The sequence below is a fragment of the Mytilus edulis genome, chromosome 12 (assembly GCF_963676685.1).
Source record: "Mytilus edulis chromosome 12, xbMytEdul2.2, whole genome shotgun sequence".
NCBI lineage: Eukaryota > Metazoa > Mollusca > Bivalvia > Mytilida > Mytilidae > Mytilus > Mytilus edulis.
In genome coordinates this window covers 40,798,578-40,820,354 of record NC_092355.1, presented here as the reverse complement: position 1 = coordinate 40,820,354, position 21,777 = coordinate 40,798,578, and the positions used below count along the sequence as shown (strand labels likewise).

The following is a 21,777-nucleotide window of genomic DNA, read 5'->3' as shown; positions in this document are numbered from 1 at the left end:
ACATTAAAGACAGGAAGTCTATCCAAATTCCTTTTAGTCACGTGTGTATCTACAAATTGACTAAATGTCTGCATAATATTATAAAGATTGAGCAGTTAGGGGGCTCTCACCATTGCCCTATGCCCTTTGTCCTAAAATTTTGATAATTTTTAGCTGAAAAGTGACAATACAAGCCCTCCATAGATATCGAATATGACATTATTCTGGGCAATCCTTCTGATACAACCTTTATATTTACAGAGTCTATGATTTACTTAAATTTTGTGGACATTGAAAGACCAGGGGGGTCTCACCCTCAATTAAGCGGTCTCAGGTAGCTTTTCACTATCTATTTTGAATATCCAACTGGCACTTTGGGCGCTCCGTAAACATTAAAGACAGGAAGTCTATCCAAATTCCTTTTAGTCACGTGTGTATCTACCTATTGACTAAATGTCTGCAAAATATTAGAAAGAGTGAGAAATTAGGGGGCTCTCACCATTGCCCTTAGTCCTTTGTCCTACAATGTTGATAATTTTTAGCTGAAAAGTGACAATACAAGCCCTCCATATATATCGAATATGACATTATTCTGGACAATCCTTCTGATACAACCTTTATATATACAGAGTCTATGATTTACTTAAATTTTGTGGACATTGAAAGACCAGGGGGGTCTCAACCTCATTTAACCGTTCTCAGGTCGCTTTTCACTATCTATTTTGAATATCCAACAGCCAATTTGGGCGCCCCGTAAACATTAAAGACAGGAAGTCTACCCAAATTCCTTTTTTTCACGTGTGTATCTACCTTTTGACTAAATGTCTGCATAATATTAGAAAGATTAAGCAATTAGGGGGCTCCCACCATTGCCCTGTGCCCTTTGTCCTAAAATTTTGATAATTTTTAGCTGAAAAGTGACAATACAAGCCCTCCATAGATATCGAATATGACATTATTCTGGGCAATCCTTCTGATACAACCTTTATATATACAGAGTCTATGATTTACTTAAATTTTGTGGACATTAAAAGACCAGGGGGGTCTCACCCTCAATTAACGGTCTCAGGTAGCTTTTCACTATCTATTTTGAATATCCAACTGGCACTTTGGGCGCTCCGTAAACATTAAAGACAGGAAGTCTATCCAAATTCCTTTTAGTCACGTGTGTATCTACCTATTGACTAAATGTCTGCAAAATATTAGAAAGAGTGAGAAATTAGGGGGCTCTCACCATTGCCCTGTGCCCTTTGTTCTAAAATTTTGGATAATTTTTAGCTGAAAAGTGACAATACAAGCCCTCCATAGATATCGAACATGACATTATTCTGGTCAATCCTTCTGACACAACCTTTATATATTTAGAGTCTATGATTTATTTAAATTTTGTGGACATTGAAAGACCAGGGGGGTCTCACCCTCATTTAACCGGTCTCAGGTCGCTTTTCACTATCTATTTTGAATATCCAACTGCCAATTTGGGCGCTCCGTAAACATTAAAGACAGGAAGTCTACCAAAATTCCTTTTAGTCACGTGTGTATCTACAAATTGACTACATGTCTGCATAATATTAGAAAGATTGAGCAGTTAGGGGGCTCTCACCATTGCCCTGTGCCCTTTGTCCTAAAATTTTGATAATTTTTAGCTGAAAAGTGACAATACAAGCCCTCCATAGATATCGAACATGACATTATTCTGGTCAATCCTTCTGACACAACCTTTATATATTTAGAGTCTATGATTTATTTAAATTTTGTGGACATTGAAAGACCAGGGGGGTCTCACCCTCATTTAACCGGTCTCAGGTCGCTTTTCACTATCTATTTTGAATATCCAACTGCCAATTTGGGCGCTCCGTAAACATTAAAGACAGGAAGTCTACCAAAATTCCTTTTAGTCACGTGTGTATCTACAAATTGACTACATGTCTGCATAATATTAGAAAGATTGAGCAGTTAGGGGGCTCTCACCATTGCCCTGTGCCCTTTGTCCTAAAATTTTGATAATTTTTAGCTGAAAAGTGACAATACAAGCCCTCCATAGATATCGAATATGACATTATTCTGGGCAATCCTTCTGATACAACCTTTATATTTACAGAGTCTATGATTTACTTAAATTTTGTGGACATTGAAAGACCAGGGGGGTCTCACCCTCATTTAACCGTTCTCAGGTCGCTTTTCACTATCTATTTTGAATATCCAACAGCCAATTTGGGCGCCCCGTAAACATTAAAGACAGGAAGTCTACCCAAATTCCTTTTTTTCACGTGTGTATCTACCTTTTGACTAAATGTCTGCATAATATTAGAAAGATTGAGCAATTAGGGGGCTCTCACCATAGCCCTGTGCCCTTTGTCCTAAAATTTTGATAATTTTTAGCTGAAAAGTGACAATACAAGCCCCCCATAGATATCGAATATGACATTATTTTGGGCAATCCTTCTGATACAACCTTTATATTTACAGAGTCTATGATTTACTTTAATTTTGTGGACATTGAAAGACCAGGGGGGTCTCACCCTCATTTAAGCGGTCTCAGGAAGCTTTTCACTATCTATTTTGAATATCCAACTGGCACTTTGGGCGCTCCGTAAACATTAAAGACAGGAAGTCTATCCAAATTCCCTTTAGTCACGTGTGTATCTACCTATTGACGAAATGTCTGCATAATATTAGAAAGATTGAGCAATTAGGGGGCTCTCACCATTGCCCTGTGCCCTTTGTCCTAAAATTTTGATAATTTTTGGCTAAAAAGTGACAATACAAGCCCTCCATAGATATCGAATATGACATTATTCTGGGCAATCCTTCTGATACAACCTTTATATATACAGAGTCTATGATTTACTTAAATTTTGTGAACATTGAAAGACTAGGGGGTCTCACCCTCATTTAAGCGGTCTCAGGTAGCTTTTCACTATATATTTCTTTTATGGGCTTTCCATAAATATTTCTATTTATAATCCTAATTGTTTTCTAGAGTAATCGGTTTTTGTTTTTGTTTTTAAGAAAAATCCTGTATTAAAGAACTGTACCTCTTTGATTTTTTTTTTATTGACATTAATCTATATTACATTTAGACAAATATGCAAATTAGAAAAGGGTTTATATTCGAGAACAACGAGAATTTGCGACAGCTTGAAGAGGTCATGAAACTATCTCCTACGTATCTTATCAGTTCTTTTAACTATAAAAATCATGCTTTTAATGTTATTAAGTATTATTCCTTTTTTATTTTCAACTTAGTTTTGAATATCCAACCGACTGCTAGCAGCCGGTTGGATATTGAATATCGAATATCGAATAACGAACCGGCTGCTAACTTCACACACATTGTTTAAGCCTTTATTTTTTCCGGATTTCTTGTTTTTAAGTTTTGATGTCAACACTTTTACTTTATCAGTCTCAAATTGTCTATACTTGTATTGCTCATAGATTTGACTATACACACAAATTTGATTTATTTCATAACTTACATTTGCAGTTTCAATCCAAAATGGAGGTGTCTAGGTATATAAACATGTTCCTCCTCGCACTGAATACCTTTCACGACTTCAGCGCCCACTGTTTCCGGTGTAGAAATTTCCGTTAACCTACATATTGATATTTTTATACATTTGTATTTAACACCATAAAAGTGCGATGTTTTGCTAGCTACAAAACCAGATTCAATCCACCATTTTTTAAAAATGTCCTGCACCAAGTCAGAAAAATGGCAGTTGTTATCTATATTTCGTTTCTGTGTGTGTTTCATTGTCGTTTGGTCTTTTGTTTCACTTTACTGTTTCTGTTGTTTTGTTATTTTCGTCTCAGTTTAGTTTGTTACCCGGATTTGTTTTCTCTCAATCGATTAATGAATTTCGAACAGCGGTTATTACTGTTGCCTTTATGTAAGAACAATGATTTGAATATAATTTATTTCAAAAGCATCTATTAAGGTGTAAAATAGAACTCATAGTTTATATTTGAATGTGCATAATACTATTTTTACTGTTAATAATAAGTTGTAAATAAAAACTTACTCAATTTTAATCGTAATTTTTTTTTATTACATAACGAACATTTGTAAATCTCAATATTCCATATGTTTCGCAATTATAAGGTGGGGTATCTTTTGTTCATTTTTCAGAAGCAGATTCAGAAAATTTATATTCTTTATTTTTCAAGCTTTTTTTCAAAATTCTAAATCTGCATATTCTCGAACCTCATTATTCACCACTTTTCTCTTCTTTTTTTTTTGCCCTTAATTTATATGTTTTTTTTTATTGTTTGCCCTTTATTCTCAATTTTGATTTTTAATTCTCTATTTTGCCAATTAAATTCTTTATTTTTTGTAAACATGATCCAGACCCTCATAGACAAAATGTATGGTAATTTTGAGTTGACTTACTTGTCCTTGATCTGCTTAACCATTCCAGAAGAAACAAACGAGGGACAAACTGTTGTAGTTTTCACTCCAGTTTTTCCTAATTTTAGAATCTCTTCACGTAAGGCATCGGTAAATCCGAATACAGCTGATTTTGATGAACTACAAAATATACATATAAACTTTACTATTATGTAAAAGAGGGACGAAAGATACCAAAGGGACAGTCAAACGCATAAATCCAAAACAAACTGACAACGTCATGGCTAAAAATGAAAAAGACAAACAAACGACAGCACACACGACACAACATAGAAAACTAAAGAATAAACAACAAAACGACAAAAAACTAGGGGTGATCTCATGTGCTTCGGAAGGGTAAGCAGATGCTGCTCCACATGTAAATAAGGAGGTACATATGATTGACATTGAGACAACTATCCAAGTCCAAATGAAATGGATGAAAGCAACTTTAGGTCACTTTACGATCTTCAACTATAAGCAAAAACCATATCGTCCGTTATAAAACAAACCGTCGACATGACAAAGTATTAAACAATTGAAACGAGAAAACCAATGACCTGTTTTTTTGCATACTGTAGACCACGTACTTTTTATTTTGATACTTTTCTGTGTTATATAAAATATACAGCCACATTAGGACTTTCCACTTCACTTTCAAGCCGTCTGGTATATGTTCTAACGTAACCAACAATTTATAGTTATTGTAATTAAATCATACCCGAAATCATATACGATTTCAAAATGCAAAAACATGTCTGTCAACAAAGGTGAACTGCAAGTAATTTTTTTGCAAAAAATCATGTAGTTGCACAATGAAAAATTTCAAAGATAGGTACTGAAGCCGAAGACAAAAGTTGTCGGGTGTGATATGATAATTAAAACAAGGATAAATTGGTACTTATATTGCTGTAGACCTAAGATAAATAAACTCATCAAAGATACCAGAACTGATTTTTTTTATCTGCACCAGACGCGCATTTCGTCTACTAAAGACTCAGAAGTAACTCTCTAATAAGAATATGTTAAAAAGGCCAAATAAAGTACGAAGTTGAAGTGCATTGGGGACCAAAAATTCCTAAACTTCAAAGTTTGGTTTACAGTTAATTTCTAATTATGACCATATCAATGATAATTCATGTCAATAGTTAATATATATTTATAACCATATCAATGATAATTCATGCCAACACAGAAGGGCTGGTGATACACTTGGGGAATAAAAATTCCACCAGAAGTGGCATTGGCCCAGTGAAGATGGGCTACTTTAAGTACTTATCTATAAATAGATTATAAATATAAAAACAAATAATAATTTGGACACCAATTCCAGTCTTTGAAGCATACCACTGATGAGAAATATTTTAGGGAAACGTGTCTATGCATAAACTATATATGTAGCTGTATATATATAGGGATTGCCCCTCCCTTTATCCACCTTATAATTTAATTTTGGATGTAACGCGTCTTCTGATTGGCTGACGTTATTTTGTTATGAGCCCATAGACATAATTTAGTTATGTGACCGTGACGTCATCAACGTTTTTTCATGGTTTTCTACGGTTTTAAATGGAATTTAGAATTAAATTATAAGAAATGACTGTAATATTTTTTCTGTCTATCAAGAAATAACATAAAAAATGTGGTGCACACTGTTAAATAACCCGCTACGCGCGTTATTCAGTGTGCACCAAATTTTTTATGTTATTTCTTCATAGACAGAAAAAATATTACAGTCATTCCTTAAATAACATACTAGTGTTAACTTAACATTAAGAAGTCTTTATCCTGGTCATGCTAGCCTTCTTTGTCACAAGACATTAAGCATTCTACAGTATTCATTCCAGTGTCTCCTTTTATTTTTATTTAAAACTAATTCTTTAACATTCTTTGTCCTAGTTGTTTCATCACTCTTCTTTGGAATGTATTATGAGCACGGAGGCTCAACAGCATATGAGTGTCGGAATGGGGGTGGGATATTTTTTAAAGTCATTGAATGTGGCACACATATAAATATGTATACAGTAAACATTTCTAGGCAAGCTGAATATATAACTTCATAATGATTATTGGTAGCCAGATGTCCAGCAGCAACTATTTCATTTAAATTCAGAACAAGAACAAATCAACAATTCATACAATAGCTAGATTCTTTGAAGTTGGTCAACCTGGATAAAAGGCAAGACATTTTAATTGCTTTTAATTTAATTTTAAAAAAGAGGGACGAAAGATACCAGAGGGACATTCAACCTCATAGATCGAAAATAAACTGACAACCCCATGGCTAAAAAAGAAAAGAAAAAATACAAACAGACAAACAATAATACACAAAACACAAAATTTAAAAATTTAAACTAGGTAATAGGAACCCAACCATAACTTGGGGTGATCTCAGTTGCTCCTGAAGAGTAAGCAGATCCTGCTCCACATGTGGAAAATGAGTTTATGTTGGTTAACAGAATAAAAGAGAGGAGAAAGGTACTAAAGCCGGGATACATATTGTCGAAACAGACCCACTACTGACATCTTTAAAGAGTTGTTGCAAGGGATTTTAACATGCAAAGATCTTAGCACTCACCCTACATTTTACTAAAGTAATTTTAAAGTTTGTTATCATATAAAATATCAACATATTTACAAATATGAGAAGAAAAGGGGGATTTGGCAGCACAGGCACTTGTCTCTGAATTTTTTCCCCTGTATACCTTATTATCTTCGCTCTCACCCCATATGGATTTACTGACCCCATATATATTGTATTAGGTATCTAACACACCATGTAACTTAAAATATATATTAAGGTGGTACCCAACACTTTCACTAAAATTAATTCGGCTCGTTTAATTTTCTTAAAATTTTGACAAAGTATTTACTTTGACCCTTTGACAAAAATATAAAAATTTCAAAATATTTGAACTAACCGTTTAATCAGAAAAATTACACTGGTTATATAGCAGTGTGACAAACACTTATTTTGATCATTGAGAAGCTTAATATTCCCTTATGAACACAATGTCATTAAAACGTTCTGCTGATTTTACAGAGTTATCTCCCTGTAGTGTTAGGTACCACCTTAAGGTATATAGAAATATTTTTTTCTGAGACAAGTGCGTGTGGGATTTGACTTTCTCCCAGCTCCTAGTGAGTACATATCTACACATGTACCATGGTTTAATGTTTTGTCCTCTCATGTAATTAAAACAAACAACTAATTATTGCTTATTTATTTTATTTATACAAGCTGTAATGTTTAACAAGGCAGTATAAAGACAAACTTTGAATAAAAATAACACTTGTATTATAGTTATTATAAGTACAATATAATATAAAAATAATTTTTGACTTCCTATATCATAACATGCCAAATAAAGTAAATATTAAAAAAAAAAACAAGTATATAAAAAATTGAGCTTTAAAGATATGACTTTTACTGCAAAATACACAAGAGTAAAGGATCTAAGGACAGTTTACAACTCACCTATTTTAGATACCATGGATTACATTTTGTTCGTGGCAACTTTCGAGGATACCATGGGTAGTATTGGTGAACCAAAAATTCAAATGTTTAATAAAGTACATATTTTCTAATTAAGGTGGTACCTAACACTACAGGGAGATAACTCTGTAAAATCAGCTAAACATTTTAATTACGATGTGTTGTAAAAGGAATAATAAGCTTCTCAATGATCAAAATTGGTGTTTGTCAAATTGCTATATAACCAGTGTATGTTTTCTGGCAAAACGGAGTGTCAAAGTAAATACTTTGACAAAATTTTATGAAAATTAAACAAGCCAAATTGTTTTAGTGAAAGTGTTGGGTACCACCTAAACATGGCTTCTACTAACGAAAGTTCTATTTGAGCTTATGTCTTTAGAGACCTCTTATGTCAGTACATTGTTACTATATAACCCATTTAGATTTTAAGGCGCAATTACTACATAAGTAAGCCGCCTACCAAAACCAATAACAACATATTACCCACATATTTTCTAATGGTTTGTAGGAAGATTTTAACAAAATCATGATACCTTATGTCCACAAAAATACAATTTACTTATTCTAAGAAAAAAAATAATACCCACAATAATAAATGTATGCATCCCCCTGAATCTGCAACTGTTAATTTTCATTTTGATACTACCTTAAAGCAAATCTTTAACTTACCTAACAGTTATCTGATATGCATAATCATAATTTCATCGTCTGTGAATACTAATTTGGCATATACATTAAACAGTTTCCTTCAAAATGAACATGTTTATGAACTTATGTAATTAACTTTATGTTAATTTGACCGACCAAAAACTACCTCAAACTCAAATTTTTAAGCTGATTTAGGACGGACACACACACAGACCTGAAAACACTGATTTTTATTCTTGTTATACACAGGCAAAGAAGGTTCATTGAAGATTAAAATGGTAATTATCCCCCATATTACACCGAAGTCTTTGTAAAGGTCTATCAATCATTGTTCTTATTCAGCTTTGAATTTTCATTTGAATGTCTACAGTGAATAAATTCATTTTATAAATGAGGTACCTATCTAAAGATGTTGGCTTCTCTGTTTTAAAATTACTAGCTTTATAAATGACTGTTATTAATTTATAAAATATAAATAACAGAACTTGAAAAGTAGATAAAAATGACAGGTCTGTGTCCTTGATTTGGAAACATAATCAACTGTAAATTTGATGGGAAATAATTCCCTGTAGATTTTTCATACATTTAATATTGACAATTTTTTTTCAAAACTAATAAAAAAAATGACAAGGATTCTATAAGATTTTTGAATATGGCTTTTTAAACTATATGCAATAAAGTTATGGAAAGAAAAGTAGGGAATGGTAAGCAAAATTTTCATTGGCTAAATGGATAAAACTAGAGGATTCTGAAATATCTGACAAAAAGTCAAAACATGAGTAGCAAACATCCTTTACTTCTGCTCATATATATAACAAACAGGGAGATACAACCTTAACTCTTTGAAATTCAAATCACACATCACTTTTCATTGGTCTTTCATCCCTTATTATCAATATTTTGTTATAATAATTACAATATATTGTTACAATATACTGTTTATTTAAAGGAACTAAAAAAATTAATTATAAATCATTATCAAAACTTTGGAATGTTAAAATTTTTAAGTTGCTAACATCAAAACTTAACATTTCAATACAAATTGTCATGCTATAAATTTTTTTTGGTTTTATACAGTTATAAAATGTACTGTTCATTTAGAGGAACTAAAAAATATAAATTATAAATCATTATCAAAACTTTGGAATGTAAAAATTTTCAAGTTGCTAACATCAAAACTAAACATTTCAATACAAATTGTCATGCTATAAAAAAATTTTGGTTTTATACAGTTATAAAATGTACTGTTCATTTAGAGAAACTAAAAAATATAAATTATAAATCATTATTACATTGGTTGCAGTAAATTACATCGATTTCACAGTTAAATAAAACCCGATAATTTCACTGTATGTGAAATAAACGTGGTTATTTCACTCTCTGACATCATACAACAATAGATGTTGTCAAGACGTCGATAACGTCGGATCAAAACAAATTGTGAATGCGTTGAAAAAAGATATAGTTCCTTACATGTTTTACATTAATTTCCATAAAAAAAGCCATTTGCCAATGTAATTTAAAGAATAAATAATGAAAGAATTCAAATATTTAAAAATATTCTCGTGACCGAACAACACTGATAATTAACTCATGCACTACGTGCATTTGTGAATAAATGTCTTGTACGGTCACTCGTTGAATATTTTTCTCTATTTGAATTCTTCAATTAGTTATTCTATAATTATCAAAATCTTGGCATGTAAACATATTTAAGTTGTCAACATCAAAACTGAATAGTTTAATACAAATTGTCATGAATAAATGTATGTGTATCAAATGCCCAAATATATGTCATTAGAACAATATTTTTGTTGTCATGGACAAACTTTCATTGGTCGTAACAAATATACGGTAGAAGAGGATATTTCAATGGAATGTAAACATTTTCAAGTTGCCAACATTAAAACTGAATAGTTTAATAAAAATTGTCATGAATAAATGTATGCATATCAAATGCCCAAATATATGTCATTATAGAACAATATTTGTTTGTCATGGCCAAACTTTCCTTGGTCAAAACAAATATACGGTAGAAGAGGATGTCACCATGTATAACACTTTGTATAAAAATTCCATTGACATTTTCTTATCTCATTAAAGATGAGCATAATTAAAGATAACTCCAAGCTGGGGTTCTCCTTTAGATGACTTTATGTGACTTGAACTCATGACAAGGCTTGCTCATTTTATCAGATGATAAATTTCCAATTGTTTTTTCAAACACACTGTAAATTTCATAATGTAAGCACAGCTTTTTCTTATAATAAAAACTAGATGCTCCTCAGGGCACAGTTTGATACACCTGCAGAGGTCAAACCCTGAACAGTTGGGGTAAGTATGGACACAACATTCAAGCTTGATACAGCTCTGAATTTGGATTTTGATTAAATGGTTGACACAGAATAGTGATTATGAATGTGGTCTAAGAACTTAAAAAAGTTAAATTGGACATTTATCTATTATGGTCCAATATCCAAAATCTAGATGATTGGTTAGATTCAGCATATCAAAGAACCCAAGAATTCAATTATTGATGAAATCAAATAAAGTTCAATGTTGGACCCTTTAGAACTCAATGTGGACCAATTTGATAAACGGGCCCAAATATCAAAAATCTAAATACATGGCATATCAAAGAACCCTATATATTCAATTTTTGTTGAAATCAAACAAAGTAATTTTGGATCCCTATTTGGACCAACTTGAAAACTGGGCCCGTAAAAATAAATTTAAGTACCTGTTTAGATTCAGCATATCAAAGAACCCCACAATTCAATTTTTGTTAAAAACAAACTAAGTTTAATTTGGACCTTAATGTAGACCAATTGAAAACGGGACCAAAAATTAAGAATATAAATAAACAGTTAGATTCAGCATATCAAAGAACCCCAAAAATGTAAATTTTGATGAAATCAAACGAGGTTTATTTTTGGACCCTTTTGGCCTCTACTTCCTAAACTGTTGAGACAAAAAAAAAAATCCCAACCTTCCTTTAGTGGTTATAAACTTCTCTTAGAATTTTATTGATTTCTATTTACTTATACTAAAGTTATTATCTTGAAATCATCCTTATTCGGATGACGCTGACACTAACGACGACGACCACACAGACGACATGATACCAATATACGACAAAATAAAAATTATTTTTGAGGTTGTATAAAAAACCCACATACAAAAGATAAATGTCTGAAACATTATTTCATATGACAGTTTGCCAACTGTGTATGCATTCATAATATTTCTTCGGAATGGAAAACCTAGAGTGTAGCGATTCTAATCTGATTTGCTGTGAGGGTCATATTGAGGCTGTATTCCCTGTTCTGCAAAGGCCTTTAAAAATCTTTGAAATTTTCTTGGGAATAATCTGAAAAGAAAATCAAAAAAATCAAAAAAAAGTTATAAATCAACATATGTAAAACAGATGAAAAATTGCAAATATTTCATGATAAATCAGAATGATTACAAATTAACAATAAATTATATATGGTCTAAAAAGTTGGTTCAACAGGTTGAAAATCATTTTAACTGTCACAGGAAAGATGGTACACTGGCCCTTCATGAAAAATCTACAGATAGTTGCTTCATGAGGACATGTTATGTATATGTAAATGTTCCCAACTTTAATGCTTTGCAGCGTAAAGTAGCTTGTTGTTTTCTATTCCATATCTTCTATTTCAGAAATAGATGAATGTGTAGATAGATGACATTGTGAATATTTTTGTGGTAAAAGAACTTGGAATTGATTCATGGTGAATTATCAGAGAATTGTACCATTGGCAAATATACAACATCTTCTTATTTTTATATCAAATCCTGTACCATCTACATAAGAAAGTGCAGTATTGAGTCTCATGAATATTATAGTTGTTATCCATTCGTTTGATGTGTTTGAGATTTTGAGTTTGTCATTTGATAAGAGACTTTCTTTTTGAACTTTCCTTTGAGTTGTTTAGTTTTATTTTTGTTATTTCACTTTTTTTTCTACAACTTACCCTGCCACTCTTAGTGATATGTTTAACGATCTTGGAATGTAAACAAATTCCTGGTCATACATAATCCCTTTTACTGTTTCTAAGGCAACTTCTTTTGGTTTTAAAATTGGATAAACCCTGAAAAATACATGAAGGGCATAAAAAATAACCTTTTTTTTAAGAATAAATCACAAGTATATTTCCGATATTTTCCGATTTGAATTTGCCTTGGAGTTCGGTATTTTTGCTCATTTACATTTGTCCAAATATACAATCCTTAAGGATGTACTTAGGTGAGGTTTTGGAATTCATGTCAAATGTTCGGACTCCTTGGTGTTTTTCCATACAATACAAGGTAAAATATTTTGCCCCATAACACTGATTTATTTTTTCACATAAGATTTAATAGCTCATGAAAGGTCATTTACCAAAATTTAAGAAGATTCTTGATTTTCTTTCTTTTGTTTTGAGACCCAAATAATACCACTGCAAATGTAAGGTAAAAGTCTGAGTCAGCCTTTTGCCGCCATATTTTAAATCTCAAATATCTCCAAAAGGAGGTCCATGACCTATTATTATTTTGAGCTTATTTTTATCCTTAACGAATGCTCTACCGGCTTATAGTTACAATTTTAAATCCTTGATTTATCGATTTTCACCTAACCTCACCTAAGGACATCCTTAAGTTATCTACCTTTAGAGTGTGTTATCTCCCTTAACAATTCAGTGACTTACTTGTCTTTTGGTTCTTTAACTAGACCAGTAGCAACAAACATAGGATTGACAGTTGTAGTTTTTACTCCGTCTTTTCCAAGTTTTAGTATTTCTTCTTGCAGAGCTTCTGTAAATCCATACGCTGCATATTTTGAAGCACTATTGAAAAATAAAAAAAAATATGAAAATTTTTATTTAACTGAAATGATAGTTAACTTATTCTATTTCTATTTCCTATATATATCTAACCTGCATTGAATTACTTTAAATAACAAAATCATATAATTAAATAATTTGCATCAATATTTCTTCCATTAGATCAGAATTTAGTATTTTAAAATTTAAAATATACATTTATGGCTGTCATGAAAAGTTAATATCAAAAAGTATTAAATCGACGAAAGGTTATTTTTATACGGAACTAAATACATGGATATAATTGTTGTTTATAAATCTTGAGCCAAATCTTATATGTCAACAGATGATAAGACGTAACTAGCTAGTTGATATTTTTACATGCAAATGTCTGCTAAATTGAAAAGAGTAATTTTTGCCTCACAGATATTTCAGAACAGATGTTTTGCCTACATAAAATTGAGAATGGAAATGGGGAACGTGTCAAAGAGACAACAACCCGACCATAGAACAAACAACAGCAGAAGGTCAGCATTTTTTTTTTATGCATATTTGCAATTATTTTTCTAAGCACAATATGCAACAGAAAAAGGGATTTTTTTCCTCAAAAAGAATAAAAAAATATGCGGTTATATCTTAATTATTTTAATACTGGTTATTATAGTGAAGTATTAGTAATTGGAACAAACTGTTAGCAATTTTTAATTGATGAAATACCCAAATACCTTGATACATCAGTCAAAATTACATGCCAACCTGTTTAAAGGGAGACAATTCATGCCCTTTAAACATAGCTTAAAAATGACAAAATCCCTTTCACCAAACAGAGAAAAAGCTGACAGAAACAAATAACATAAAACATAGAAATAATACAACAAACAAATACTATGCTCAATTATCTACATGCAGTCGAATATTTAGTGTACTTAATAGCCTGGAAGTCCTGGCCCAATTACTGCCCAGTTTCACTAAAGGGTAAATGTGGAAGATTTATAACCCAAATTTATCTATATAAATTCAGAAATAAATCTAAGGTTTTTATCAATGCAACTTCATGAGTATTGCATTCTGATATAAGATTCATAAAAAACTATAAATATTTTCCTTAAGAAACATTCTTGTAACCATCATCCCAACCCCTTATACTAACTCTTACTCTAAGCCTTTTTAAGTGTAAATCATGAACTAATTTCTAACCTTCAATTCAGCTTTTAATCGTCTTTTGAGTCTCTAAGGAATCTTTTAAAAATTTCCGTTGACAAAAAACGATCGTGTGGATAAAAATTATTGACATCCGTGGTCAATATACTTTGGCTTTACCATAAATTTATGCAAACATGACTGCAAAAAACTTTAAATCAAGGATGAATATTAGTCTATTAATTCTAGAAGTATAAGCTGTATAAGTATTTGCTTTTTTTGGTTAAAGCAGTGGGATTTATACATAAATATACAAAGGAGGAAACATTACACCATGTTTGAAAATACCAGTGAAAGTCCAATATCATTTGACATTATCTAAAAAAACTTTTTTGTCACTAATTTTGATAAAAATGTGAGGTGTTATTTTTGTGAAATATGCAAAATTAGCAAAAAAGAAATCACTTGCCAAAATTTGTCACCTTAGCAAGTCTGATTGTCTGAAATGTGTTCTGTGGTCACTTTTTTTTTACCAACATGAAATCTAGCTCAAGAAAACATCTCAATTAATTATTGACAATAAAAACTCTTCCCTTTTAACATACAGAGAATGAATAGCAAAAGCATTATTACAAGTACTTAATAGTAATTAGATAATGGAATTTCAGTGGTATTTTTAAACTTTATGTGACATGCCATATAACAAACAAATTACTTTACATGCTTTGACATTGATTAACAAACATGCAAGTCCCTCACATGCACATGAAACATCAACAACCCTTTCTGTAATTAATCACAAAATGATTTTAAATTGTAATTTCTGTTGGTGTTTATTTGAGTAAAGCCATTTTAAATCGATTTATCATAAAGAAAGAGGTATAATTGTAAGTGGTCTTTGCTTAGATCACGCAATAAAGGCTACTGTAATTTATATTTCAAAGAAATAAGCTTGGACAGACATTCCATCATTTTTGTTGCAATTTGATAAACAGAAAGACCAAAAGGTCATGTTGGATAAACATTTAGGCCAATGCTCAAATTGACTTAACTATTTGTATCTGATAAAACCAAATAGCTTAATAATAGGTGAACAGATCAAGAAAAAAAATACTATAAGCATGTGAAATCTGAAATTAGATTATCCCTTTATTGAAATTATTTAATGAGGATGTGGTCAGATTAATTTATATAACATCAACACAGAAAAAAGCTAACAACAAAAATAAATTTCATAATTCTAAAAATAAATTATGTTTACCTGTAATCTACTAAATATGCAGTCCCAGATTTAGCAGACATGGAAGCTATGGTAACAATATGTCCACTGTTCTTCTCTAACATGGCAGGCATAAATTCCTTAACTGTCTAAAAAATATATGAAAGACAAATTTAAGAATGAAACAGTTGGTAATCTGTCATACCTTATTGAAAGTTCAAGCAAATACTAGCACCACTTTAATCTAAGAGCATATATATGCTCGGTATTAACTAAGCTGCATCTGTGAATTGAAGAACATAATTATAAAAGACCAGACTTAAACATTTTTAAACAAGCAAAGAAATCAAACAAAGACTGTCATAATTTATCTAGCAATTCGATTATAAAATTAAAGACATAAGAAAATCAAATAGTTAGGCAATTGCAGAACACATCAATTTCAAATATAAAATATAATAACACTACTTTAGAAATTACTTATTTACCCAGAAATGTGCTAATGTATTGACTTCAAAAGTTCTCCTTATGTGAGCCTCTTTTAGTTTTAACAGTTCTCCACCGTATAAAATTCCTGCATTGTTCACTAGTATATCTACGTCTCCTATTTCTCTTCTCATTTGTTCAGCTGTTTTGTGGATGTCGTCAGTTTTCGTGACATCAACAACAAATGCTGTAGCTGATTCTCCCATACTTCTAATCTCTGTAGCCGTCTCTTCATTATCAGCCTGTAAACATAAATTATTTTCTTGTACAGTAAAACCTGTCTCAATCAAACCATGCATAAATTGGAAACCTGTTCAAATAAAATTTTGTATCAGTATATATATATAAACATTGGTAAATACAAATGATCTATGAATATGCTTTAATGAATTAACCTTTAGAGAAGAGAATTTGAAACTAGGTGAGGGGAATTAACCGAAAACCTTCTATTATGTATGCATATTTTTTCATTGATATAAAAACTAGAGGCTCTAAAGAGCCTGTGTCGCTCACCATGGTCTTTGTGCATATTAAACAAAGGACACAGATGGATTCATGACAAAATTATGTTTTGTTGATGGTGATGTGTTTGTAGATCTTACTTTGCTGAAAATTCTTGCTTCTTACAATTATCTTTATCTATAATGAACTTGCCAGTTGGCCAAGTAGTTGCAGTGGAAACTATTTTGTAAAAATTTACAAAATTTGTGAAAATGGTAAAAATTGACTATAAAGGGCAATTACTCCTTAAGGGGTCAACTGCCATTTTGGTCATGTTGACTTATTTGTAGATCTTACTTTGCTAAACATTATTGCTGTTGACAGTTTATCTCTATCTATAATAATATTCAAGAGAATAACCGAAAACGGCCAAATTTCCTTAAAATTATCAATTCAGGGGCAGCAACCTAATACAGGTTGTCCAATTAATCAATTTTACCCCATGTCAGATTTGCTCTAAATGCTTTGGTTTCAGAGATATAAGCCAAAATCTACATTTTACTCCTACATGTATGTTCTATTTTTAGCCATGGCGGCCATCTTGGTTGGTTGGCCGGGCCGGGTTTTAAACTAGATACCCCAATGTTGATGGTGGCCAAGTTTGATCCTGGTGAGCTAAAAATGAAGGATGCATGCATGTACAAACAGATTACTATAAGGCTATCTCTAGATAAATTGAACTAGGATGAAATTTGAAAACAACCGGAGTTTTGAATAAAAGAAGGCAGAATGAGACACTTTGCGAAAAATAACAGGACATTTTTCATCCTCAACTTCTTGGTATCAAAAAGTTAAATTTCAAACTATTTTTGTCCACATATTTCTTAATTCAAAGTTAAAAGTTGTTTACTTATATATAAAAGAGAATTTAATTTCTACAAAATATAACAACTGAAAAGTAGTACATGTTCATGTATTCTATAATTTCTTGCTTATTTGATATATACCCAGTGGGTTTGGGACATTTTTATGAAGAAAAACAGACAGCATTTGTCTACATGAATTAAATAAACTAAAAATTATCAAACATAATCGATGTTACATGTATATGACAATGCAGTCATGGTCAGATAAACCAAGTCACACAAACATGTACTCCTTACACTCATTCAATGCACCAAACATAGTTGACTTGTAGCTTTTAGTATCTAATAAACAGACAAAATCACAAAATGGTTATAATTTTTTATTGGTTCCTGACAATGAGGTCAAGGTCAGATAAATCCTGTCAGACTGACATGTTCACTTTATTATTATTCTGTTCACAAAATATAGCTGACCTATTATTTATGGTAATTTAAAAAAGATCAAAACACAAAAACTTAACATTGACCAATAAACAGTTAAAATCAGGTTCAGCTAGGATGAAACTTAAAGAGGTTTCATATACACAATTCTTTTTTTTAGTTGTTATTGACTTTGAACTTACTGAGCTGGGATTATTTTCAGATCTGTACTTTGTGTCTTTTTTTTATGGTCATTCAATTTTTTCAAGGCAATTGAAGAAAAAAAAAATCAGATGTGAAATAATCAAATTATAGCAAATCTCTGATCTTTGAACAAAAAAGTCACAGGAATAAATTATTATTCTGTAATATTAGCAAGTAATGTAAAGCCTTAAGCTTCAAATAAAACATTTCAGAAAGAAATATTTGGATATTCTATTTTATCAACCTTAAATTAAAGCTACATATTGAAGTATTTCATAATACTTCTTATCACTTTATCCAAGCATGAAAAAACTGACAGTTTGTTTGTATATAAGCCAGGTAAATGCACTACAAGTAAAAGAACTTTTAAATCTATGTTGAAATAGTTATAAATAACCTTTAAGGTCATATTATCATATTGTAGGACATTAGGATGTGTTCCATAAGCATTTAATAAAATTTAGGTAATCACTTAATAAATTCTCCCTAGCTATCTTTCAAAAATGAAAGAAAAACATTAATAATTAAGATAAAGTATTATCTGTCAGATGAGATTTCCCTGTCTTAAACAATATTTTGTACCGGTAATAAAAACTAGAGGCTCTAAAGAGCCTGTGTCGCTCACCTTGGTCTATGTGAATACTAAACAAAGGACACAGATGGATTCAAGACAAAATTGTGGTTTGGTGATGGTGATGTGTTTGTAGATCTGACTTTACTGAACATTCTTGCTGCTTACAATTATCTCTATCTATAATGAACTTGACCAAGTAGTTACAGTGGAAAATGTTAGTAAAATTTTACAAATTTTGTGAAAATTGTTAAAAAAAAATGACTATATAAAGGGCAATAACTCCTTAGGGGTCAATTGACCATTTTGGTCATGTTGACTTCTTTTTAGGTCTTACTTTGCTGTACATTATTGCTGTTTACAGTTTATCTCTATCTATAATAATATTCAAGATAATAACCAAAAACAGCAAAATTTCCTTAAAATTACCAATTAAGGGGCAGCAACCCAACAACAGGTTGTCTGATTCATTTGAAAATTTCAGGGAAGATAGATCTTGACCTGATAAAATTTTTCACCCATGTCAGATTTGCTCTAAATGCTTTGGTTTTTGAGTTATAAGCCAAAAACTGCATTTTACCCCTATATTCTATTTTTAGGCGTGGCGTCCATCTTGGTTGGTTGACCGGGTCACCGGACATATTTTTAAAACTAGATACCCCAATGATGATTGTGGCCATGTTTGGTTTAATTTGGCCTAGTAGTTTCAGAGGAGAAGATTTTTCTAAAAGATGACCAAGATTTACGAAAAATGGTTAAAAATTGACTATAAAGGGCAATAACTCCTAAAGGGGTCAATTGACCATTTCGGTCATGTTGACTTATTTGTAAATCTTATTTTGCTGAACATTATTGCTGTTTACAGTTTATCTTTATCTATAATAATATTCAAGATAATAACCAAAAACAGCAAAATTTCCTTAAAATTACATATTCAGGGGCAGCAACCCAACAACAGGTTGTCTGATTCATTTGAAAATTTCAGGGCAGATAGATCTTGACCTAAAAAACAATTTTACCCCCATGTCAGATTTGCTCTAAATGCTTTGGTTTTTGAGTTATAAGCCAAAAACTGCATTTTACCCCTATGTTCTATTTTTAGCCATGGCGGCCATCTTGGTTGGTAGGCAGGGTCATGCCACACATTTTTTAAACTAGATACCCCAATGATGATTGTGGCCAAGTTTGATTTAATTTGGCCCAGCAGTTTCAGAGGAGAAGATTTTTGTAAAAGTTAACGACGACGGACGACGGACAACGGACGACGACGACGGACGCAAAGTGATGGGAAAAGCTCACTTGGCCCTTCGGGCCAGGTGAGCTAAAAATGATAGATTTTAATTTTGAATAACATTAACAGCTGACAAGTTTACTACTTGAGGGCATACTTCCATGACTTCATTTAGAGGCTAGGGAGCTTGTAATTTAGTTGTTGTAATTGGTCAATGTACAGTGTGGCAATTACTATTGAATAGTAAACAAAAGTAACAATCTGGAATGAAAACAACCTGAACATTTTTGTTCTTATTCATGGTGGTACACTCTTAAGTAAAGGTGCTTAAATTGTTAAAACATCATAATCATACAAATTGAAATAACTTTTAAATCATGTTAATAGATTAGATAGCACAGGTTTGTTAGAGATGAAGTGTGCTTTAAAAAATCCCAATTCTGATAATCAGATAACAAAAGGTCAAGAATTGAGAACAGTCATGACAGTGTCATGTAAAATGTACATGTTCTTCAGATTAAAAGTTTATAGCTTTTTAAACAGTCAGGGGACTTACTTAAACAAGTGATTTTCTAAATCACTGATTCAAGTAACATTATTTCCATAAAGGTTGGACGTTAGAGTTGTCTTTCTTTAATAATCACCTGTTTAAGTAGTACAAATAAATCACTAGAAGATGTGATTTAATTTAAATGTAGCTTTAAATATAGAATACTAATGATCCAGGGACTAATTATGTTTCTAAACTTATCAGAACCAACATCTGTGTTGTCTAGGATGACCAGGTCATTTCAGGTGATGACCTTGTACTGAATCTAGGATAATGACATAAAAATCACTTGTTTACGTATCAGACCTCAATTTTCTTCCCAAAAATCACTTCTTTAAGTATCATACTGTTAATAACCCACACTAATTTCAACACCCCCGAACAGTGAAATTTTTATCGCGAACAGTAGAATTTTATTACATAATCAGAAAGATGAAACCTTGAACTTCAAAGGAAAAATACTCCCACTGCTGTGAAAAATCTTTTAAGAAAGTATCAGCTCATTATGTAAAGCCATTATTATAGCATTTTTTTCAACTAAAATGGAATTTTCAGCTAAATGATAGCATCAAAGGCATGAACCTTGCTACTTAAAAGAAGCAAAAAGTTCATATTTTTTTTAATTTTACTAATTAAAAGATATCATCTAAACCTATGTGTTAAAAATTTTGAAAAAACTACAAAATCCAAATTTGTGATAAAACCTCGAATTTGCTACTCAAATAAGTGATTTAAAAATCACTTATTTCAGTAAGCCCCCTGACTGTTAAATATGTAAATAAAAAAATAAAATAGTACTGTGGACAAGATGGGTTAGGGTACTTATTTTCAAATCCTGTTATATAGGTAAAATAAAAATAAAAGTGAGATAAAGTCGTCTAGACTGGGTCTAGTACACACACAGTCATAGGTCAACATATCAGTGGTCAACATTTGCACCACACAATTGCACACCAGTTACTTAAAAAAGATTGACCAATTCAATGTGTCAGCGTGTGGACGGAATTGCATTTAAAACATAAACCATTTTTAAACTAACGATTACCTTGTTTACGTCCCACAAAACTAATTTAGCTCCTTTTCGTGCAAGCTCTAAGGCGATTTCCTTGCCAATTCCATGCCCCGCCCCTGTTACCAGTACAATTTTCCCGGCAATACTCTTGGGCTTGGCAGGAATAAATGCTGATATAAGAGCGTCAATATAATAATAAAATAGTCTTGGGAAGAAAATGCAGACGAAAAATATTAGTTTTTCAACAACTGTTGCCATTTCGTCTGTTTACCTGTTAACGACATGAAATGGAAAAACC

The 21,777-nt window shown here is 31.5% G+C and overlaps 1 protein-coding gene across 2 annotated transcripts in view; it reads right to left on the bottom strand.

Annotated features, from left to right (window-relative positions):
* LOC139498477 (17-beta-hydroxysteroid dehydrogenase 13-like) overlaps window positions 1-21,777 on the bottom strand; it is a 46,945-nt gene extending 25,168 nt beyond the window's left edge. Inside the window, exons 1-6 of one of the 2 annotated variants that reach the window (XM_071286865.1) lie at window positions 21,513-21,777; window positions 16,187-16,426; window positions 15,741-15,847; window positions 13,226-13,363; window positions 12,512-12,628; window positions 7,582-11,883 (exon numbers count right to left, since the gene is read on the bottom strand). In XM_071286865.1, the coding sequence (XP_071142966.1) occupies window positions 11,793-11,883; window positions 12,512-12,628; window positions 13,226-13,363; window positions 15,741-15,847; window positions 16,187-16,426; window positions 21,513-21,737 (918 nt within the window). In that variant the 5' untranslated portion in view covers window positions 21,738-21,777 and the 3' untranslated portion in view covers window positions 7,582-11,792. Of the gene's footprint in view, window positions 1-3,458; window positions 3,576-4,372; window positions 4,511-7,581; window positions 11,884-12,511; window positions 12,629-13,225; window positions 13,364-15,740; window positions 15,848-16,186; window positions 16,427-21,512 lie in introns of those variants that run through there. The other variant, XM_071286866.1, reaches the window with a different exon arrangement.